At 40.1% G+C, this 18,272-nt stretch overlaps 1 protein-coding gene across 5 annotated transcripts in view; it reads right to left on the bottom strand.

Moving 5' to 3' along the window:
* Positions 1-1,693: 1,693 nt before the first annotated feature.
* Positions 1,694-18,272, bottom strand: part of LOC148853056 (Tetratricopeptide repeat (TPR)-like superfamily protein) — a 128,879-nt gene continuing 112,300 nt past the window's right edge. For 2 of the 5 annotated variants that reach the window (XR_016099545.1, XM_088946350.1), the window contains 2 exons: positions 3,069-3,125; positions 1,694-2,092 (listed from right to left, as the gene is read on the bottom strand). Coding sequence is in view for 3 of the 5 variants with exons in the window: in XM_088946350.1 (XP_088802476.1) it covers positions 2,033-2,092; positions 3,069-3,125 (117 nt within the window). In the remaining 2 variants the exon portion in view is untranslated. Of the gene's footprint in view, positions 2,115-2,659; positions 2,785-3,068; positions 3,126-18,272 lie in introns of all 5 variants that reach the window. The other 3 variants (XR_016099544.1, XM_088946349.1, XM_088946351.1) reach the window with 3 other exon arrangements.

Genomic DNA, 18,272 nt, shown 5'->3' with positions numbered 1-18,272 from the left:
GGATCTCTGCAAGTTTCACAAGACAGTTGAAGAAATTCAGTGTAAGATTTCTGCCATCTTTTAAGAGTTGAGATTCTTGTAGTATTAGAAATATGGGGGGTGCAGATAACGAAGGGACAAATTCTTTAACCGAGATACAGAGAAGAGTGAGATGGAGCTTTTCACATGATTCCAATTGTGGGTCGCTGAAGGTTTAATAGTCCCACCACAATATTGGAGTGGAGAAGGATTGGTGGAAAACCTGTGTAAAATTATTCAGAGGAGCTGCTTATCAGGAAGTTAGGAACACCATAGAAGTGGCATATAAATGGAATGGCTAAAAACTCCGCATTCATGATATTATAGGAGATAAGTGATCATGAAGATGCAGCAATCTGTGTTTAGGAAAGTTGATAAATGAATCAGACAAAGAAAATGACCATCAGAAGACAATTACACCCTTGTTGAAATCTGCAGACCGATGATAACTTCCACACTAGTTCCTTGGATAAATCTACCAAACTCTAGACACTAGAACATCGGCACTGATCAAGGCATATGTGATAGAGTGGCCATGAAATTCTGTTGTAATGTATCCACTCCTAGATCATGTGGGAATTAAAATGGTTACGAGATTGGTAGAAGTGAGAACAATCAGGGCTTGAATGGTGACTCTTTGACAAATCCCTTGGTACCTTCACTTGTCTCCTCCAATGTGATACAGCACAAAGAACCAGAAGGCCACTCAAGCCATCCTTTGGGTGATACGAGATAGAGGTAGCTTTGAAATAAAAGACCATCTTAAGAGATCATGCGACCATTCCCAGTTGACTGATTTTTCCCTTTATTGCATACCCTATTTCATGTTCAATCATCTTACATCCCACCAACAGTTCAATTCAGCCAACTTTAACGAATTAGCTTATTTTTGGAAATTTGGTTCAAAGGACAAAGTTGAATAGAGGGGCATCATAACAAGAAAGTGTTGTTTGTTATTAGGCTTCATTTGTAAAAAGTGCAAATACAAATATGTCCAGTGCAAATACAGAACCTGTGTATGAAACTTGAACCTACGACTCTTAGTGAAAACACTACATTCAAACCAATTTTACTAAATTTTAAGTGTATATAAGCACGTGTATTTAAATCATATTGAATTGGATTATATCAGATAGTACAAGGGTGGTTCTATTTTTGATCCAATTATAAATGGTTCACAGTTGAATAACCTTTAACCAGATTGAAATCAAATTCGAATTCAGCCAAATGGATACTGTTTGAAGCCCTAGAAGGATGCCTAGTTTTCCTTATAGCAGAGCAAATTTGTTCATTGACTAGTTATCCTTGGCAAAGCATGGCATTTGATTATTATTTTAAACTTTCCTAGGATAACTAGTTTCATTTACTTGGACTTTTATTTCTTATGACATTTTCAGTAGACAACTGACTTTTTTTTTGGGATTCCAGGAGATCAGAAGAGTATGCAGGTGCATTTAGCCATTCCAAAGGAGTTTTGCTCTATTTTCAAAAGAATTAGAATGAATGGGAATTTCTTCTAGACAACAAAACTATAATTTGGAAATTGGGAGTGAAGTTCAAGTTTTCAATAATGTCTCACAAAATTGAAAATAAAATTACTTCATTTCAAACTTGTTTTATTGAAAAGTTTCTTTAGGGAATAGAAAGGAAAGAGAAGAAAACTAGAAAAATCATCTCATCCCTAACCCTCAAGAATGTTTTTATTGTTTATATAACAGATTGACAAATATACCCTTATACAGGAAGATTACAAATGTCTCACCCAGATGGGTCAACCTAAACCAAACATATTTTCCACCTATAATTATACAAACAAAAACTAAGAATCAATATGGAATTAATATTACAAGATATGATGAAAAAACCATGAGCTGGAATTCCAATAAAATAGCTAGAGCTGAATGCAGCTTCAGGGTTACCGAGTGATAGAATCATCAATTACTAATCCCATCATCTCTACAGCAAACGACTTTTCTGTTGCATATAAATGAGGTCAAGAGTACTCTACATGTGATCACTTTCTTGAGTAACGGTCAACAAGTGCTTTGGCTTTCTCTGGCGCAAAGAACTGTGCCTGCATGTATTACTATGAATAACTGCTGCAGTTCCATATCTGGTTAATTTCAAGGATAAATTGCTAAAACCTCCCCTGAAGTTTGGTAATTGCAATCACCTTCTCTGAACTTTATGATACAGTTGCAAGTAGACCCCCTCTGTTAGAATCCTCTAACAAGAAGCATGAAAAATATCCAAAATACCCATGTTGTTACTTTTGACCAAAATGTTTATTTTTCAGATTTTCTCTTCATATCAATCACTACCCCAAGTCCTTCCAATCTCTTTTCTGAAATTGATTTGTTTTCCAAATTTGCCCTTCATACCAATTGCTCAAAGGTAAAACTTCAACTTTAAACTCTCTTATTTTTGTTGTTCATAGATTTTGTATTGTTTTTTCTGTAGAAATCAGCCTCAGTAACTGTAGGGGTATTTCAAACATTTTCATCTCTCTTATTAGAGGATTTTAACAAAGGGGGTCTACTTGCAACTGTCAAACAGTTAAGGGACGGTGATCACAATTACCAAACTTCAGGGGAAGTTTCAGCAACGGTCGGAAACTTCAGGGGAGGTTTCAGAAATTTACCCTAATTTCAATATATAAAATTTGATGTTCAATCAGAGCATGCTAAAAGGAAAATTCTATGAAGTAGTTGTAAGGCCAGCTGTGTTGTATGGAGTACAGTGTTGGGCAGTTAATAAATAGCATGTCTGAAAAATGGGTGGGGTAGAAATGCAAAGGTTAGATGGATGAGTGGCAAAACTAGAAAGGATAAAGTTAAAAATGAAGTCATATGAATGAACCTAGGAATAACCCCAACAGGTGATAAAATGAGAGAAGTAGATGAAATGGTTTAGTCACATGCATAGAAGATCATCTACAGCACCTATTAGAAATGTTATAAAATGTACAGAACTGAAACCATCATAACTTGATGTAGTAGTTTTACTCATTCATTGACTAAATAAAGAAGAAAATATATTCATATACTCACTTGGATAAACATCCTCTCTGCATCTCCAATATTGCCATTCTCTTTTAATATAATTCCCTGCAGAAGCATAAGTGGGAAAAAAGATTCTCGTACATGTTCTCGTAATGTGAAAAGCTTACATTTACATATTTATGTTACCAAATACCAGGAAGTAGAAAACAAGTAGTTGAATAGAAAATAGAGAAAAATAGAATAATAAAGGATTACTGATAATACATGAGGTAGACAAATGGATGAAGGAAATACAAGGTTCCTTACCCTGGGAACAGCGACATAACAATACAGGGTGGGTATTGTTATAAAATTGAGACATAACAATACAAGGAAATACACCATACCTGTGTATTATTATGTCATAAAACTGAGATGTCTGTCATAAAACTGAGACATAACAATACAGGGTGGGTATTATTTAGTATATACCTGTTTAACAGCGACCCTCCCCACCTTTTTCTCAGGGAACCCTTATTAAGTCACCATACCTAAAATTGGAGATGTTCAATAATAACCCCTACTTCAGAGGGAGAATATTTTTCCAGTAGGTTCCTATTTAACAATACAAGTGGGGATGACCACCAAGTAAATTCCCTTTGACTTAAAAGTGCATCCTCCCTTTCTCTCAGGGGATCCATAATAAATCACCACCACTAAAAGTGTGGAGATGTTCAATAACATAACATGAGGTGAACCTATACAAATATCATGTTAGCAATTTACAGAGCTTCCGACTTAATGCTAATGTAAAGTAGCAGAGTATTGCTAAGTAGAGGCAATCAAGAAATAAAAGATATTATATTTTGGAACTACTCACCACTGTTCTTGAAACCATACCATGCTATTATATGATATTGTAGATTCTTGTTTGCATAGGACTCACTTGATAATACCATGGTATGGTCCAACCTCATGGGAAGAGGGTGTAACACTACATCTTGCAGTCAGGGAAGAGGTCTTTCCCTGTTATCAGTGTTTGGATATTATTGGTTAAGAGATTAATTACAAATGTTATTTCTTAGTTCAAATATTTGATTTGGGCTGATAGGATGGCTGAAACCCAAATCACTTATATTAAACATTGTTGGGCCGAATTTGGGTCCAATGTGTTAGATGGACAATTTACTATGTGAGACATAATGAATTCGGCCATCGTGGTCCCATGCATTAAAAATTTTGGGGATAATTAATTTAATTTGAATAGAGATCAATATGGGTCCCACACCATACAAAAATAAGAATCCCACCTTGCTAAATTAGTTTTGAGAGATAAAGGAAACTAAAAGGTGCACTAAGTTCTAGCTTCCTAGTTGAGTTCTTGTTGGTCTTGTGGTGCCCTCTTAAAAGCGTTAAAGCTGGTCTGTATTGTGTGTGACAGCTATGGCTGTGTGGTGGTGCTTGTGATGCACAAACTCTGTTTAGTTGTAAGAGAGATTGCATGTGGTTAGTAAGTGCTGAATTAATGTCGGTGTAGTCTGTGTTTTTTTGTGAAATCAGTAGTTGTGTGGAAAAGAACAAAGGCATGTGTATCTGTCATTGTGTTTAGGGACTGCTGTAGGTTCTAGAACATCAAACTCTTGACAGCAGCACTTAGTAGGTGATTGGGAATTCGGATTAGAGGCAGCATTGAAAGAGTACCATGGCAGCAATGGGAGATGGCTGTAGTGATCAGAAACCTAGTGTGGTGGTTTCCTCTGACTATCTAGGTGTACAGATGACCTCAATTAAACTGAATGGTGAGAACTATGTTCCATGGGCCAAGTCGGTGGAAGTTTTTCTCAAGGCAAAGAGAAAAGTGAAGCATGTGAAAGAAGATAAACCACCGGCTGACTCTCCAGGGTTTGATGATTGGGAACAGGAGGATGCTCAAATCATGACATGGCTATGGAACAATATGGAACCCAAAATAAGTGTCAACTTCATGTTCTTAGACACAACTAAGGACATATGGGAACATGCCAAGAAGCTGTATTCTGGGCAAGATAATACTACAAGGGTATATCAGCTCTATCAGGAGTACTTTGGTCTGCAACAAGGAAAAAAAACCCTAGAAGAGTACTATGCCAGTATGAAGAACCTCAGAAATGAACTCAATGTCTATCATCCTCTCACTCCAGATGTTAAGGTTCAGCAACAACAGAGGGAACAACTAGATATCACAAGGTTCTTAGTGGGGTTGAAATCAGAGTATGAACCAGTTAGGGCCCAAATATTGGGGGGCTCTACCCTTCCTACACTTGAGGAAGTGTTTGCTCGGCTTCGCAGGATTTGTTTGGGACAGACAGAGAATCCCACACAGTCTGATAGATAAGCTTTTGTGACAGCTAGAGGAGGTGGACGTGGTACGAAAGGGGGAGGACATGCCTCCCGAGGAGGTCGTGATGGTTCCATATTTGGTCGTGGTGGTGGTCGTGACTCAGGGAGAGGCTGTGGCAAAGAAAAAGGCAGCTCTACAAGGAAGTGAATCCACTGTGACAGGGAAGGACATTCGGTAAATTTCTGTTATGATCTCCATCGCCGCCTTCCCTCTAAATGGGCCAATCATGCAGTTGCCGGTGGGGTTGATGTCAGTGATAATCAACAGGCAGACCTAACTCCTTCCACATCTACATCTATTTCTGGAAGGGAGATGGTGAGTGTACCGCGTGATGAGTATGAGCGGTTCCTTCAGTCCACTTTACAGCACACTACTGCTACTCTTGCCCACTCAGGTATAACTTGCCTGCCATCTAAAACCTCTCCTTGGATTATTGACTCTGGAGCCTCTGATCACATGACCGGGACTCCAGGTGTGTTCTCTTCTCTCTCTGAAACTTCCACGTCTCAAACTGTTACCCTTGCCAATGGTTCCTCCTCTCCCATCTGTGGTGTTGGCAATGTTGACATGGCTTCTCTTTCTTTATCATCTGTTCTATATATGTCCCTAAGTTTCCATTCAATCTTATGTCTGTTAGTAAATTAACCAAGACTCTTAACTGTTCTGTTACTTTTTTCCCTTCCTATTGTGTTTTTCAGGATCTCAGGACGGGGAAGAAGATTGGTGGGGGGCATGAAGTTGGTGGATTGTATTATCTTGACGGTGGTGGATCGTCAGTTGCACTTCAGGCTTCACTCACTCCTCTACAGTGGCATTGTCGACTGGGACATCCTTCTCTCAAGGCACTCAAGATACTAGTTCCGTCTTTGAGTCATTTGTCAGTGTTACAGTGTGAGTCGTGTCAGTTTGGGAAACATCGTCGTGTTTTCTTCAATCCTAGAGTTGAAAGTCATACGTTGAGTCATTTTGCTTTGGTTCATTCAGATGTTTGGGGCCCGATCAAAATAGAGTCTTATAATGGTTACAAGTATTTTGTCACTTTTATTGATGATTGTTCAAGAATGACATGGATTTATTTAATGAAAGAAATGAGTGAATTATTTTCCATTTTTCAAAAATTCCATGCTGAAATACGTACACAGTTTGGTGTTCCAATCAAAGTTCTTCGTTCAGATAATGGTCGTGAATATTTTCTTACTTCCTTTCAATAATATTTAGAACAGCATGGCATCATTCATCAAACTTCATGTGCATCCACTCCTCAACAAAATGGGGTGGCTGAATGGAAGAACCGTCATCTCCTTGAAACGGCTCGGTCTATTCTTCATCATATGAGTGTTCCTAAACGGTTTTGGAGTGATGCTGTACTTACTGCGTGCTTCCTCATTAATCGGATAACTTCCTTTATTCTTCATGGTCGGTCTCCCTTCTCTATCTTGTTCCCCACATTGTCTCCCTTTCCATTAACACCTCGTATCTTTGGCTGTGTGCTTTGTTCACAATCTGAGTCCTGGAATAGACAAGTTGGATGCACGCTCCATTAAGTGTGTCTTTCTTGGCTACTCTCATACTCAAAAAGGGTACAAGTGTTACAATCCCATTACTCGGAAGTGCAATGTCTATCCTGATGTCACCTTTTTTGAGTCTGTTCCCTTCTTCTTAGGAACTGAAGCTTCTTCGTCTCCACCTTTACTTCCTCTTCCTCTTCCGGTCAGTGATCCCATTCCGGGTGTTCCTGTTGGAGTTGACTCGTCACCTCATCTAGTGCAGATCCCTACTGAACGACCACCAATTCGGCAAGTGTATACACGTTGAACGACACCAGTCCCTCCTCCAGCTTCTACCTTGTCCGCGGATCCTGTCGTTGCTCCTGTTGCTGAACCCTCGGGACTTGATCTACCCATTGCCTTACGGAAAGGTAAACGTAGTTCTACTCTCCATCCCATTTCCAATTTTGTTTCAGTATCTCGCCTTTCCGCCTCACATCGCCAATTTGTTTCACTATTGTCATCTATTTCCATACCTAACAATGTCCAAGAGGCTCTTAGTTCACCTGGGTGGAGGCAGGCAATGGAGGAGGAACTCTCTGCTCTTCAGCATACTCACACGTGGGAGCTCACTACTCTTCCTCCTAGTAAGCATGTTGTGGGTTGTAAATAGGTGTATACTGTTAAATACTTGCCAGATGGTAGTGTGGAACGTCTGAAAGCTAGACTTGTTGCTAAAGGTTATTCACAGTTGTATGGAGTGGACTATATGGAGACCTTCTCTCTAGTGGCTAAGATTAGCTCTGTCCGTGTGTTAATTTCCCTGGCAGTTATGTATGATTGGCCCCTACTGGCAGTTATGTATGATTGGCCCCTATTTCAACTTGACATAAAAAATGCCTTCCTTCATGGTGACCTTATAGAGGAGGTATATATGGAGCAACCACCTGGGTTTGTTGCTCAGGGGGAGGTTGGTAAGGTGTGCAGACTGAAAAAGGCAATTTATGGGTTGAAACAATCGCCTCGTGCTTGGTTCGGGAAGTTTAGTGAAGTGGTGAAGAATTTTGGAATGAAACAATGCCAGGTTGATCACTTAGTATTCAGCTACGACTCAGAAGCTGGAAAGATTTTATTAGTGGTCTATGTGGATAATATTGTCATAATTGGCAGTGACAAATTGGGGATTGACAAACTAAAGGTCTTTTTGCAAAATCATTTTCAAACAAAAGACCTTGGGACATTGAAGTATTTCTTGGGTATAGAAGTTGCTAAATCAAGACAAGGTGTAAACCTGTGCCAAAGAAAATATGTTCTCTATCTATTGGATGAAACAGGACTGTTAGGTGCAAAACCGGCTGAGACTCCTATGGAACCAAATGTTAAGTTGAGCAGTGATACAAGGGAAATATTTGATGATCCTGGAAGGTATAGACGACTAGTGGGGAAGCTGAACTATTTGACTATCACGAGACTAGACATCTCCTTTGCAGTCAATGTGGTGAGCCAATTTATGCAGAACCCTTGTATATCTCACTGGGATGCAGTCCTTAGAATTGTAAGATATCTGAAGGGAGCTCTGGGCCGTGGATTATTGTATAAACCAGGAGGAAAACTTTAAGTAGTTGGGTACACGGATGCAGATTGGGCGGGCTCTGTGTCTGATAGAAGATCTACTACAGGTTGCTGCACATTTCTTGGAGGAAATCTTGTGACGTGGAAGAGTAAAAAGCAGACGGCTGTGGCTAGAAGCAGTGCTGAAGCCGAGTACAGAGCCATGGCACACACTACATGTGAATTAGTGTGGTTGAGGAGTCTCCTACAAGAAATCGGGTTCCACATGGATAAACATATGAAGTTGTACTGTGACAATCAAGCTGCGCTCCATATCTCATCCAACCCTGTTTTTCATGAGACAAAGCACATAGAGATTGATTGCCACTTTATGAGGGAGAAGGTTCTTACTGGAGAGATAAGCACAAAACATGTAGGCTCAGGTGATCAGTGGGCAGAATTGTTTACAAAAGCCTTAAGCTCAGGGAGAGTGAACTATTTATGTAACAAGCTGGGATTATATGACATATATTCTCTAGCTTGAGGGGGAGTGTTAGAGTTATCCGAATAAGGGTAGATTAGTCAACTCACCTTGGTTAAGTTATGAGCTTATGTGGCCGTCTTATTAGAGGTTCTCTGTCCCATACTTAAGTAGGGGCAGTTTAGTCCTTGTACATTTAATTAGAGCCTAATCACTATTAAGAGGTCGACTGATAGGGTTTAGCTATCAGGTTCAACAATTCTTTCATCTTCTTCTTCTCCTTCTCTTTCTTCTTCTCCTTACTGGTTCGGACTACTGTAGCAATAGTAGAAACACTAATTTATTTTGCTGCTGTTACGTTTATTTTATTTTATTTATCTTTTCCTTATAGGTGCTATTTGGGTCTGAGTCCTTTTCTTATTTGTATACAATGTTTTAGGCAAGGGAAACATATACCTGGATAGGCCTGTCAATGATACCCAAAAATCCGAGGCCCGATCTGACATCCAATCCGATTATCTCAGATTCAGATGATGTATTTATGTAATTGGGTTGGATTACGATGTTACAATTTACATCTGATTAATAATCAGATCGGATTTTAATTTGACCTCATCCAATCCAATTATATTATAATTTTTATTAAATTTAATATATAAGTTTATATAGTTATATTTAAAATTATAAAAAATATATTTATATATTTATTATGTATGAATATATATATATATAATAAATTCAATATGTTATATTTACATTAGTTTATTATATGTAAAAGTTGAAAAGTAATTAATTTTTTATTTTTTTGATATTTAAAAAAATTAAAGCGGAGCTGGATTAAATCCGAATCCGATCCAAGTCCATTAAGATTTGAATTCGGATCCGAGGTCTTCAAATCTGATCGGACTTCGAATTGGATTCGGATGCACATTTTTAGTAATTGGATTGTATTCGGATTTTGATGAATTTGACCCTAAAATGCCTTGAGCCACATGTCAAAGGTGTTGATGCCTCTAAGGCATATGCTTCAAACACATTTTTGCATGAGGTGTGCTAGAGGCATATGCCTCGTGCTCATGCACACCTCATACAAAAAGAAAGATTTTTGTACAAGGAATGTTATTGGAGAAGTGGCTAAAGGTCAAGAAAAATCAGAGAAAACAGGCCAATTTGAGATTGGAGAGTTTCTCTTTCTTTTCTTTGAGAAACTTTAACCAGAATTCATTAAGATAAAGAGGGGGTACATGAGATGATGTACAAAGCAGGGAAGAATCCCTACAAGTTACAAAGGAGGAAGCTTGTCGCTATACAAATGCTCCAAATACACACCATATTTAGCTAAGCCATCTGCAGTATGATAGTGTTCCCTAGGAATTCAAACTAAGTTAACATTTAAACAGTCCAAAGAATCCCAAGCCTCTGTCAGATAATGATTCAATCTCCAAGGACCCCCCTCTTTGTCTCTTAATCATTTAATAGTATTTGCTGAATCACCTGCAATGATCAAATTCTGGATTCCCAAATTTTTTATTATCCTGATTCCGGTGAGAGCAGCCATCACTTCAGCCTTTGTGGAATCAGCCAAGCCAATTGGACTGCTAAAAGTCCAGCATATATTGCCCCTTTCATCCCTTTCTGTACCTCCAATACCAGCTAATCCAAGGTTACCTAAGGCACTACCGTTGAAGTTAAGGGTCATCACTTCTTCACTGATGGGGACAGGGTGCCTCAAAGGATGTTTGCTGGGGATGGGGGAGAAACAGAAAAGGATAAACATCTCTATTAAGATCATTGACTGAAATTCCTTCGAACAGATCTCAACTCACTGTCCAGAGGTTGCAAAGGTAAGTAATATCTGAGATTAATTCCTCCAGGGTTCTGCTTTTATTGTCAAAGAGGCGATTGTTTCTTTCTTCCCAAACACCCCACAACACTGCATGTAGCACTGATTGCCAAAAGACTCTACCCCTTTTACTTAACCCTGTTCCTTGCCATTGATGCGATGTGTCCATAATGTGCTTTGGAAAAGCCCAGCTATAGCCTGCCATTTTCAAGAAGTGGGACCAGATCTTTTGGGTGAACTTGCAGTGAAGAAAGATGTGATCTGCAGATTCACCTTCGCTGAAGCATAGAATACAAACATGAGAGATGGAGCATCTTCCCAAAAGCTTTTTCTGCAGGAGATCACAAGTATTTACTTTCTGGAGACAAGCTTCCCAAACAAAGAAACAAATTCTTGAAGGAATGTGGCTACACCAGATTTTCTTACAAGGAAAGGAGGAATACTGTTCATCAGTGACCAAAGCCCTGAACATAGACTTAGAAGAGAATTTGCCATTTGGGTGCAGGGTCCAGATTCGGGTGTTAGAATAAGAGGGGGAGATGTAGGCTTCTTTGAGGGTCTGTATTAGGTCTATTAATTCAGAAATCTCCGAATCCCTTAGGGGTCTTCTGAGATGGAGGTTTAAGGAGTTCTTGACAGTTTGGTTTGAAAGGCAGGAAGAAATAGTGGCTTCTTGGCTGAGGGTAAGGTTAAAAAGCCTAGGGAAAGAGGCTTCCAGGGTGGATTCCCCCCCACCACAGGTCTTTCCAGAATTTTATTTTAAAACCATTTCCCACTTTATACCTTATAAAAGGAAAGAAAGAAGTGTGAATGGAAATGATAACTTTCCAAGGAATTGTGGACTTTATCCTGTTCAAATGGAGATTGCTATCCCACCTGTTTGCATTTAATCCGTATTTGCTTGAGATGACAGCTGTCCAAAGAGCATTGGGTTCTTTTGGAAACCTCCAAAGCCATTTGCCTAAAAGAGAAGAATTTTTCTCTTTTAAGTGTCCAATTCCTAAACCTCCTTCCTCTTTAGGCTTGCATACTTGTTTCCAACTGACTAAATGGCTTCTCTTTTCCCCACCACCTTCCCAAAGAAAGTTCCTTTGAAGCTTTTAAAACTGATTTCTAACTTTGGTTAGAATCTGGAAGACTGAAAGGAAGTAGACTGACAAATTTGTTAAGGAGGCCTTCAAGAGAGTAAGCCTACCCCCTTTTGAGAGATAACACTTTTTCCAAGTCGATAGTTTCTTCTCACATTTCTCCACCACTGATCTCCAGAAGTTGAGGGATTTTGGATTCCCTCCAAGAGGCACCCCAAGATAGGAAATAGGGAGATTCTCCTCTTTGCAACTCAACAAAGATTTAGAATTATCTAGAAGTTCCACTTCCACTTAGTTAAGGGCTACAATACAACTTTGGCAAAAATTAACCCTCAAACCAGTGATAAGCTCGAAACATTCGATTACCAATTTAGTGTTTGTGATGTTGGTTATGGAGGCATCCAAGAACAAGATTATATCATCGGCAAACTGTAAGTGTGAGATGTGAATCTTGTCCCTGCCCACTTCAAATCCTCTAACCAAGTTAAGAAGAATGGACTTATCAAAAAGATAGTTAAATACATCCATCACCAAAGTGAATAGAAAGGGGGAAAGAGGGCAACTTTGTCTTAGACCCCCACTAGCCTTGAAATAACCTTTCGCTTCACCGTTTATCAATACTGAAAACCAAGGAGAACCAATACAACCTTTAATCCACCTGATCCATTTTCTACCAAAGCCTCTAAGCCTTAAGCAATCAAGAATACAGTCCCAATCCACTTTATCGTACGCCTTTTTCCAGATCTAGTTTCACAAGGACCCCCGGGATCCCAGAAGATTTTCTGTCTTCCACGCACTCATTTGCAATTAGAATGCTGTCCACAATTTGTCTTCCTTTTACAAAAGCAAATTGATTTGGGGAAATTAGATCTTCAAGGACTTCTTTAAGTTTGTTGGCCAGAACCTTTGCCAAAAGTTTATAGATGCTCCCTATCAGACTTTTAGGTCTAAAATCTTTTAACTTCCAAGACTCCCCCTTTCTTTAGGATGAGGCAAAGAAAGGTTGAGTTTAGACCTTTGTTAACGAAGGCAGAAGAGTGAAAATCCCTGAAAAAATCCATAAGATCTGACTTTACTATTTCCCAATACTTTTGGAAGAAAAGAATAGGGAAACCATCTGGCCCTGGAGCCCTATCTCCATCCATGCTGAAGACAATCTTTTTAACTTCTTCCTCATCGAAGCATCTTTCCAACCAATCCTTCTTTTCAGCTGATAGGGTTGTGCCTTCCCATTTGTTCAATGTAAACTGGTTTTTACTATCCTTGGAGTAGAGGATTTTGAAAAAAGAAAGGAAAGCTTCCAAAATTTTCTCGGGATTCTCCACTTCCCTCTGATTCAGATTCAGCTTAGAGATAAAGTTCTTCCTACTCCTTCCTGAAGCATAAGTGTGAAAAAATTTGGAGTTATTGTCTCCTCCTTTCAACCATCTCACTCTTGATCTTTGCCTCCCGTAAGTTTCTTCCCTTCTAACTAGCTGTTCCCATTCCTTTCTTAAATCTGCTCTTCTATTTCCGTTTAAGGCATTAAGGGTCCCATTTTGCTCTCTACCATCCAATTCCTCTAATTCCGTAAGGATTCTTTTCTTCTTTTCTTCAACAGCTTTAAATTCTTCTCTCCCTCAAGCTTTAAGGTTTTTCTTCAAAGCTTTTAATTTCTGTAATAGCCTGAAGCCAGCCCACCCTTCTACTTTGTAGTCTTCCCACCATGCTGCAACCATTTTTACTGAACTCTTTGTGATATAGCCAGAATTTTTCCAATCTGAATGGGGTCTTTCTTTTGATGATTCTTTCGGTGTTCAGCAATATAGGCCAGTGATCTGAAGTACATCTTGGACTAAGTTCTTGACAAAGGTTGGGTAATCTCTCCAACCAATCCTGAGAGGTCAGAAATCTATCAAGTCTGCAACTTATGGCATTTTCTTGCATATTTGATCAGGTGAAGAGTCCATTAGTAAGGGGGAGATCACACAAATTGTGTCTAGCAATAAAGTTAGAGAAATTCCTCATACTTCTGGTTGGGACTCTACCATTGGAATGTTTCAAACTGAACCTGGTGACATTGAAGTCTCCAACTAAACACCACGGGATGTCCTCCAACTCAAGTAGGGAATCCAACTCGGCCCAAAACCTCTCTCTATCTTCTAGTTGGTGCTCAGTGTTTTCTGAGCAAATTTTAGCTGTCTTTTGGAAATCACTAGCACGGGAGGACTCTTAGTAAATCATAGAGAGAATGGCTGGTTGTTCTCGTTTCTCTAGGGTTTATGACTTGGATTAGGGTTTTCTTGCTCCAGATCCTTTTGGACTGGGTGGTCATGCCTAGGCAGACCTAGTTCTCTAAACTGGACACTTATTGAGACTCGTGTTAGTTTAGAAAGTTCACAGCCAGTGGGTTGGTCTGGGGAGACCTATCCTGACAAGGCTGACACTGTGGTGCCATCAAGTCGGTTGAGGTGGCTTGTCTCAGCTACCGGGGAGAGACCCTAAGCACATACAGTGTGGGATTAATTGAATCTTTGAACTGGACCAGATTTTCAGTATTGCCCTGGACCTTGGAGATTGATGGGCAAAACTGGAAAGTTACACCCGACCCCTAGACTCGAATATGATACTGCACTAGGTGTCGGATCGGGGTGTCTTTGATGTACCAATCAGTGAGATCCTTAGCGGGGGTCAAAACCTGGGTATGTTGGGACAATCCAAGAATTCATCTGAGTGGGTGATCATAGTGACAGGATCAGCCCCTTTGTTGGACAAAGGTAATGATCGGGGATGCGCTCTCACTGTTGGAAACCAAGACTGTCGGCAGCCGATTTGTTTTGCAAAGTATATTTTATATGAGATATAAAAGTAAATATATTATGGTTTCTAAAATGTTTGCAAAAAGGTTTTAATTCCAGGGATCCATATAAGTGGAGAGTGCAACACTGTTCCTTGCAGCCGAGGGAGAGGTCCTCTCTTGTCGGGCAGTGTATGATCATTAAGGGCTGAGAGGTTAAGTGTAAGACCATTGAGGATAATACCTGATGGGCAAATCTTGCATCTGCCCACAGTCCCTGGGTGTTACAAGGTGGCTTGGCCCAGGGACCACTTAGGGTAAGTGTTGGACCCATAGAGCCCATTCAATGGGTTTCAGGAGGTGCACTGTCTTTAACTGTGTATTTGACCAGGCCTTGTAACAAAGGCTGGGCCGAACCCATGTGGCTGATGTGTAGATCAATGCTTGGGTCCCACGCCATACAAGGAAGCCCAACTGGGCAGCAGTTAGGAAGGTTAAGTGAGCACATAAGCTTGATGGAGCTGAAGCCCATTTCGAACTGGGCTATTTATTTAGTTAATTAAAGGGGCGAATTCTGAGATGGATTAGTAGATAGGATAGGGTCTTAATCCTATCCACTCAGAGAGTCTAGATCTGAATGTGATTAAGATCTAGAAACCTCCTAATGGGATTAGGATAAAGATAATCTAATCTGCAGATAAGATAAGGGTTTATCCTTATCACTAGAAGAGAAGGCTGATCCAAATATGATTTGGATAAGCACCTCCTAATGGGATTAGGAGCTGATCTTTTAAGTTAACAAAAGAAGGAGGGGGCGGCAGCCTTGAGAGAGAACAAGAAACACATCAAATCCTCTTTAGTGCTGAAATCAAGAAGAGAGAATTCTGCAGCCTGCGAATACTCTCTTGCCGCCTCCCTGCTCTTGTCGCCCTGTTTGCCAGTTCGATCTCCAGCTGTGGGAGAAGTCAAGATTGGATCTTGACATCAGTTCTTTGAGAAAGGATTGAAAAGGAAGCTGTGCTCACGTTCCATTCTACTATTTCTTGCAAAGGACAGAGTTCTTGGGGAAGAACACTGCTGATTCTGCTCCATCCTGCACTGCGCCATATTCAGTGGGAGCAGTCTTTGGATCCTTCCTTGGGTGTGAACACCTTCGTTGGGAGATATTACTTCTCCGTATCAGGTATTATTCTCTCCCATTCCTTTTGGTTCAGATCTGGTTCAGTTTAAGGTTCAAGATTTATCCTTGAAAATATGATTTTCTAAATAGGGAATGTGATTCCCAGTTGAAGGGAGAGGAAAAATTTTTGAAATTCGCCCCTTATTCCACAATCTTTGGGCGTCCATGTGATGGATCTCTCATCCCTTCAGTGGTATCAGAGCCCAGGTTCAAATCTTGAACCATTCTGTTTCAGATTTGAACCTGCGCAATCAGGGAGAAGGCATTCTACCCAATTTGCGCAGATTTGGTTTTTGGGAAATTTGTTCCCAAAACAGATGGGCAAATAATCTGAAATTAATTTTAAATAAATCTGATTATTATTTAGAATTGTTCTTTATAATTTTCTTGATTTATGGGCTGTTCGTACAAGAGGAGATCGAATTCTTGGTTTGCGCAGGGAACCTGCGATTTTGCAGTTCTTGATTTATTTTGGGTCTGTAAATATTTTTTTTATTTTCTAGACTCAATGTATAGGTATTCGATCTTATGTAATTATTAATAGAAATAGGATTTCTAATTATTTTATTTTGGATCGAAGTTGGCGGCGCAGAAAAGGAGATTTCGCAGAGAAGGAGATTTCGCAGATGAGAGAAATGTTATCTGCGATTTGCAGTTTGTGAAACTGCATTCTGTGATCTAACCTCTGTTTTGCAGGAATGATTGTGCGAAAAGCCCTGTTTGACTGATTCTTGTTTTTCCTTTTATCAGTATTTAGTTTTAGATTATTTTCTTGAATTAAGGATTTAATTAAAAATCAAACCCTAGACCCATTCGAACTAAGATTGGTTCAAAACAGTTTGGACCAATTCTAGGGTTTAATCAAGGCTGAAAGTCAGCCCTAATTTCCCACTAATGGGCCTAAGGACTGATATTTAATTAAATGGTTAATTCGGCCCAGCCTGTAAAGGCCTAGTTTTAAATAGTTAAAACTGCAAAAGCCCTTTTTAAAGGATAAGCTATATGGGCCGAACTGGGTAACCCTAATTCAGACCATATACCTAGATAATATTAATGGTTAATATTATGGAATTTTAACGGGCTTCCAACGGGCCTTACAGATAATTAATTGATTGGATCAATTTATCCCTGCATGTGATGTATGGATGTGTGATGTGCTGCGTACAAGGGCCATAAGTACTTGGCTCATGCTCATTCGACAGTGGCTCTTGCGCACACCATGGCTGAATGCACATCATTGCCATGGTGTCCCTTTTGGTCATTGGATGACTTCCCTCAGTGGTGGGCCCCACACCTCATCAAGAGGTTACGTGCGGAACCCTAGCTGATTCAAGGCCCACTGAAATCTGGCTTTGTGAAAGTCAGTGGGAGCCACTTTGGTTTGACCTAAATCAAACTAGGGAGTAATTTTGTTCCCTCCAGCTAATATGAGTGCATGTGATAGGGAGATTCATATGATGAACTCTCTAAAGACCTTCCATCATTAGCATGAGGATGGGTCCTTCAGTAATGAGGAAACGCACCAGAAAATGGGCTATCCATTTGCTGTTGGGCTTGTCTGAGTGTTTCATAAGATGATAGGGGCGTCATAGACCGATGTGGGAGGGGCTTCACCAGAAAATGGGAACTCTCTCACGGTACCTTGGCGTTCACGAATATGATGGGTAAGCCCTCACTGGACAGAAAGGTTTACTTGAAAACGGCTTTGAACCTTCTCTGACAGAGGCCAAAGGGAAAACTCATATGATGAGTGGATGTGATCCTTCACAGAAAGGTGGTGGGGTTATGCAGCTGAAACAGTTGGCTCCATGCACCCTATGTGATTTCCCACATTTCCAGAGACAACCTGTAGTCTCCGTCACTGAGAGAGGAGGGAAATCTCAGAGACGAATAAATGGAAATGGATCGTAGAGTAAAATCCATATCTATGAAATGAACATGAATCAAATTAGGTTGTGGACTGATGTTTGCTCTTTTATCAGAAAATGGCAAACAAATCTTTTGCAAAACTGCTTGATGACAACAAGTTGAAGGGCCCAAACTATGCTGACTGGTATAGGAACCTTATGCTGGTCCTAACTTCTGAAAAGCTGGACAAAGTGGCAAAGAATCCTGCCCCGGAGCATCCGGGTGATAGGGCTTCTGAGGCCCGAAGGAGAGACTATCAAGAATGGGAGGAGAAAAACTCCCTTGCCCGGTGTTACATCATTGCCTCCTTAGACAACCCGATACAGAGCAGTTCGATCAGATCGAACTTGCCAAAGACATATTGGACAGTCTCAGGACAATGTATGAAGAGAAGAATCGTTCTACTCGACAAAAGGTCTTGAAACAGTTCATGACCACACAAATGTCCAAGGGTCAACAAGTTCACGACTATTGTCTTCGGATGATGGGATACATCAACGAACTGGAGGCTCTTGGATCCGGGCTGGACCTTGCAACCCAGATAGATACTATCCTTAACTCTTTGCCTCCTTCCTTTAA

The sequence above is a fragment of the Nelumbo lutea genome, chromosome 5, assembly GCF_056320005.1.
Source record: "Nelumbo lutea isolate HS-2025 chromosome 5, American lotus-T2T, whole genome shotgun sequence".
In the NCBI taxonomy this organism is placed as follows: Eukaryota; Viridiplantae; Streptophyta; class Magnoliopsida; order Proteales; family Nelumbonaceae; genus Nelumbo; species Nelumbo lutea.
Note: the sequence above shows the minus strand (reverse complement) of the source record. Positions and strands in the feature narration are given on the sequence as shown.